Source organism: Etheostoma cragini, chromosome 19 (assembly GCF_013103735.1).
Source record: "Etheostoma cragini isolate CJK2018 chromosome 19, CSU_Ecrag_1.0, whole genome shotgun sequence".
Classification (NCBI taxonomy): Eukaryota; Metazoa; Chordata; class Actinopteri; order Perciformes; family Percidae; genus Etheostoma; species Etheostoma cragini.
The window spans coordinates 8,585,675-8,591,674 of record NC_048425.1 but is presented as its reverse complement, the minus strand read 5'-3'; the positions used below and the strand labels follow the sequence as shown (position 1 = coordinate 8,591,674).

The following is a 6,000-nucleotide window of genomic DNA, read 5'->3' as shown; positions in this document are numbered from 1 at the left end:
TGGGTGGGGAACATGGGTAAGACTGCGACCCACGCTGTGGTGTTCGCTCAGCTCTACACACCCGACCAGGTGTGCCACGGGCTGCACGCTTTCATTATGGCGGTAAGACTCTGACCTTCAATCCCTGACCAAGTTGTTAGTAAGTTAGTTTGTACGTTGTGGTTACGTTATAAGGAAATTTAAAGTGATATGATGTCACACACCACAACATCTCAGAAAACTCAGTATTACCCAAGTTTTCAACTTGGAATGTTGTTCATAATCTACAGGACAGTTTGAAAGTGAAATGTAATTTGCTACTTGTAAGAAAAAGAAATCCCAAACCAGAAAAGGTTGCGTTGTTTGGAGTGTAAGTTATGAACACAGTTGAACTGTCATGAGTCGTTGAAATGGTGACGTTATTTAATCTATTGATTCAGCGATGTGTCTTTCGTGCATGCACACATGCCGATTATCGTGCACAAGTAACGATGCAGCACATAAAACATGTATGGGAGTAAAAGTATCAAACGCATCGAAAATATGTACTTAAGTAAAAGTGGAAGTATGAGAAAAGAATAATACTCCAGTAAATTACAGATACAGCCTTTTAGTACTTAAGTCCAGTAGTGAAGTAATTCTACTTTGTTACTTTACATCTCTGTTGAAATGACATTTTGAATGTGTGTCCTTCTGTCAAAATGCATAAAAATACTAATCAGAAAAAGCAATGCATTGCAACCGCCCCCATTAGCTGAAGTGTAATCACGGAAAGCAATTAAAGGCTCATTAAAAATAAACAGGAAGAAACATAAACCTTGAACATGTGTTCCTCTTACTCTCTACCAAGCGTCTACCGTCGTAAGGCTGCATCACCCATGCGTGCTACACATTGTTGGCGGTAGAGAACAGTATATGTATGTATATAGTTAGATAGATAGACGATAGATTTACACTTTAAAAATTTAAAGAATTAATCATTCTAGGTTTAATCATTATGTACAATGCTCAATCAGGTAAAAATCTAAAAACGCTAAAGTTAAATCAATACCCATTGTGGTGCAGCTGAGAGATCCCAAGACCCTGCTGGCTCTGCCTGGTGTGGTGGTTGGAGACATGGGCCTAAAGCTGGGGCAGAACGGACTGGATAACGGGTATGTGACAGCAGTGGGAGACATTGTTGTGTTTTACCCAAAGATCTGATGTGTAACAGCTCGTTACAGTGTCAGAGAAAGTCCAAGGCTCTGTAAGTGCAGATAACATGTAGAGATGTTCCACTCATACAGAAAACAAGTCAGTACAGAAACGGTGTTACATGCTTGAGCCCTATAATAAAATGTGAAATTAAGCACAGGGACAGTATAAATGTAAGTGTGGTGGGAAAGTATGCATGTCGAGAGATTTGACTAACTAAAAAGATAGTCCTACTGAATGGGACGTAGCAATGACAGGTAAACCCTATAGTCCCCAGTTGACATTGTGTCATTGTGGGTGCTGGTGAGTGCAAGACATCTGGATAAAATCTTTTCTCCTGGATATTTTCCAGCTATTGTCAGCTCAGTCATTTCCATTCTTAAGCTCAGGGTGCCCACTTCAAGCTACTGCTCAATGTTACTGGTGACTTGCTTTCCCACTACATTTTGCATCCAGTCTATTTTAGCATGAAGCGCCTTCAGTTCATTCATTAATGCAGAACTGCAGATTTTCTCAGTCTTTTGGCCTACATTTTCTCTGTTATCAGCCGTGATCTTTTTAAACGGTTGAATCCTCCAAATGAACACTCTTCATTTGGTTCAATTTGATAAGTGTATTAGGCCAGACTTGGTCAGTATTTCAAGAGGTATTTGCACAAATGAAAGACAAAGAAGCTCTCGTGTCCATCTTGAAAAATTACTTTTCATATACTAATTTTACAGTTCAAAGTGCTGATCTTTTACCATACTAGACACACCATCCCTTGCTCATGTAAAGCGGCAACACATGTTCTTCAGTGCCTCAGTAAAGCAACTAGATGGAGCTAGCTGCATGCATAGTTTATAGCAGAAGAACGTCAGACCTGGAGGAAACATTTGAGACTGATACTAAAACATGAACTGATTTTAACAAAGCAAATCAAACAGGCCGTACTATACAGGGTTAAGTAATGCATCCAATTACAATGTGTTGGTTAAAAAAAAAAAATCACAGTAAATGGGCCTGGAAATGAACCTCTGTACTTTCTTGATACTGAACGGAATGTGTGTGGAATTTGGGTTTTAGTCAGGCAATAAAGCAGGTGATAAATTAAGTGATTTATTATTTAAATTATTTGCTGCTCAAGTTCAAGCAGACACATCAGACCACACCACTATTTCAATGTGTACTTCTTTTGTGGTGCAGGTTTCCGGTGTTTGTGTAACCAAAGATAATTTTTCTGCCTCTCTCCCTTCAGGTTTGCTTTGTTTCATAACGTGAGGATCCCTCGGGAGAATCTACTGAATAAGACGGGAGATGTTTCTCCTGATGGCCGCTACGTTACACTTATTAAGGTTAGTCAGATTTCCACTAGTGGAAAGCGCTTAATGGCCCTGACACACGCACCAGACGGCTGACCGTTGGAAGACCAGGCAGTTGGACTGACTGCCCCCCCAGAGTTCCTCGGAACACACCTAAGCGATGCCGACTGCCGACGGTAGCTGATTGGACTAACGCTTCACGTGGGTCTGATTTCTCCGGAAATTCAAAGCCAGACTGTCATGGCGATACAATCTCATGTTTTAACTAAAATAGTTCACAGAAATGTGTTTCTGAAAACATTTTAAGCGAGAAACAGGTCATGCAGTGAATCAGTCTTCACTCCAGATCGACAAAGGTCTTTATTGTTTTCATCAGGTTTTGAGAGACTATAGTCCCGCTCATCCCGCTCCTTGTTTCCGGGTTGGCACTTACCAATCAGATTGGTCTGCCGGCAGTGCCCTCCTTCCGACCGAGCATGTTAGGCCAAAATGCCGGACGACAGCACGGAACACACCGAACAGACTGGAGTCACTAAACTCACCAGACTGACTAATTATTGGGTTAGTGTGTCAGAGTCTTGATAGGAATTGGAAGCATTGATTCAAGATAAATTAAAGCAGCACTACTTTTTAACAATTAATAAAATGTTTTTAATTTTTTTTATTTTTACCAACTCTGAAGTTCCCCTCATCTTTACAGAGCTTTCGAGCCTCTTCCAGTAATCCGATCCTTATATTTACTTGCTGTAAATATGCATTTAAAATATAAGTACACATAATCTGACAAACCCTTTTTATAAACTGATTGTACAAATGTTGAAGAGGGTTAGGGTTAGGGAGTTTTTTTCTCCACACTGTCACACTAAATGCTTGTTCTTGGGGGAATTACTGGAGTTGTTGGGTCCATGTAAATTAAAGAATTTGGTCTAGACCTATGCTATCTGTAAAGTGTCTTGACAGAACTCTTGTAATGCATTGATACTATATGTAAAATTAAATTGAATACGCTTAAAGTATTGCTATGATTTTTATCAAAGTTTAACTGGGCGATTGCGACTCCTAACAATGACATGAACTGATCGGAGTAAAGACGTCTCGATTGAGCAGACGAGCACCACTGCAGCACTGAGGTGGACAAGACACAACAGCAAAGAAATTGTTATTTTAGCTGACACCAATCCATTAAAGTATGCACGGATTGGACATCTCTACCCTAGTGTAAGGAAGTAAGTAAAATGTATTCATATAGCGAACCCCTAACCCTATTCCATTAAAAATAGTTTTAACTGATTTTAATAGAGTCAACAGATGGTATTGGAGGAGGCAGAGCATCCTAAAGTCTCTGTGCTACTGACTCAAAGGCTCGGTCCCCACAGGTCCGAAGCCAGGTGCGAGGAACAGATAGCAAATTTGACATAGTAGACCTTAGAGGGCACACTGTCAAATAAGGTTCCAGAAGTGTCAGTCACACATGCAAATCACTAACCTTATCCTGCCTGAAACTACACTTCAATTTGCTAATATTTATCAGATGGAAAAAAACAAGATTGGATTAGCTGCTTTACACGTGTGTCAACAACGTAGAACATTCAATGTAAAATGTAACAATGTGACAATGTAAACATCACTCCTAAACTGTGCAGATTTGAACAGACAGCAGAGGAGTTCTTAAGGTACCGCCTCCAGAGTTTTTAAGTTACAGCCTTCCCTACCACTTGGGCCAAAGCTGCCTGGCTCAGCCAAAGCAGAAATCTCGAGATGGAGACCTACACACATAAAACCAAAAAACCATTACAAAAGAATCTACTGTAATTGAATTGAATTGGCATTTCAAAGCTGTGTAAAAATCTAACACTCTTGTACTCCCATCAATGTTTATTATGCCAGCACATCCCATAGGAACCGCTCCCCTTGCAAAAACTCTTTATTTTTAAAGCAAGCAGGCACAGATGGGAATAGACAAATGCAGTGGGCTACCTTTAACAGCAGTCAAACGCTGTCTCCACAATAAGGCTGCTTGTCACTGCTGCAGTGATTTAATGAGCTCTCAGAGGCCAAATCCATATGGATGTGGTGAGAAGATGGCTGGTAATGATAACCAGGCCTGGAACATTCCTCTGGTACCTCTTGAGAGGTGTAAATAGAAAGGACAGTCCAGGGGCCTGCATTAGAAAGCTAGATGAGTGAGTCAGGCAGCTAGCTATCTTTGGGCTTAGCTTTATGCTTTTGCAAAGCTGGCAGACTTTAAACCAGGGTAGATCCCCATGGTAACATTAACTTTTTTTAACCTTGAAATGATTTATAGTCTTTCTGCAGCTTCTTCTAGACTACTTATTTGATTCTGTCGTTTACATTTCACCCTGCTGAATATTGCTTTTTGCTGTCACTTTAACCAAATGTTCCTGCGGGAATATTTATGGTAAGTGCTCCACTGGTTGTTCTGATGATGTTTTTTGTACTTAACAACTCCCCCACTTTCACTCAAAAAATGCTGAAAAAAAATCCAGATTTAACTGAGCCAGTAGATAAACAGCTTTGTGATACTGTTTATCCAGGACGGCCACGGTTAGGCTCAGTAAAGCCAGCTACCCCTGGTGGCTGGACTAATATCCCATCATTATGTCTTTCCCTTGTGACATTCTCTCCTTTAGGACCCCAACAAGCGTCTTGGGGAGTCTCTGGGTGCCCTGTCAGTTGGCAGGGTGTCAATCACCAGGATGGCTTTGGTCAACCTGAAGCTTGCTCTGACTGTCGCCATCCGCTTCTCAGCCACCAGGAGACAGTTTGGACCCAAAAACACAGAGGAGATTCCTGTGTTGGAGTACCAGTTACAGGTCAGGATGGAGGGAGTGGATTTGAAAGCAAATGTACTTTATCTTGTTATAGAGTACCTTATTAAAGTTACAAGGTAAAAGACTCACAACTCATTCTAAGGGGGCCAAAGTCCAAACACTAGCAAAAATACCAAAACTCAGAGATTCAAAAACAGAAAACGAGGCACGGTTAACAAACTCACTTGAAGACCAAGGGGAAAACAAGCTGACACAAACAGTACACAACAAACTGGCACAGGACCACGGAAACGGACAGGCACATATACACAGACCAAAGAGACAATTGGACACAGGTGCATCACATTAGGGGTAATCACAGTTTTAAAAAAATACCCCCTTTTTTAGTACATTTAGAACAGATTAAATAAAATGTGCATTTCATTTGTGATTTGTCCTGAAACACCTACTGCTTTATGTTATTTGTGTTTCATGTATTATTGGAAAATTAGCCTTTTGGCTAATTCTGGTATATTTACAGAATTTTTATCACTGCACTGTAGAAAATAAATAAATGTTTAAAAATTCCTTCACTATTTTTTTTTACATTATTTCAGCAATGGCGGCTGATTCCATACCTGGCAGCAGCGTATGCTCTTGAACACTTCTCCAAATCCATCTTCATGAACTTTGTTGAGTTCCAGATTGGACAGATGATGAGGGAGAAGAGTGACAGACAAGTGAGTTAAGATGAT

The 6,000-nt window shown here is 40.5% G+C and overlaps 1 protein-coding gene across 1 annotated transcript in view; it reads left to right on the top strand.

The window, feature by feature from the left end:
- The window catches only part of acox3 (acyl-CoA oxidase 3, pristanoyl), a 34,762-nt gene that overhangs the window by 16,883 nt on the left and 11,879 nt on the right, over window positions 1–6,000 (top strand). Inside the window, exons 8-12 of the mRNA XM_034856926.1 lie at window positions 70–102; window positions 1,045–1,133; window positions 2,411–2,507; window positions 5,126–5,308; window positions 5,863–5,985. Of these exons, the coding sequence (XP_034712817.1) occupies window positions 70–102; window positions 1,045–1,133; window positions 2,411–2,507; window positions 5,126–5,308; window positions 5,863–5,985 (525 nt within the window). The remainder of the gene's footprint in view (window positions 1–69; window positions 103–1,044; window positions 1,134–2,410; window positions 2,508–5,125; window positions 5,309–5,862; window positions 5,986–6,000) is intronic.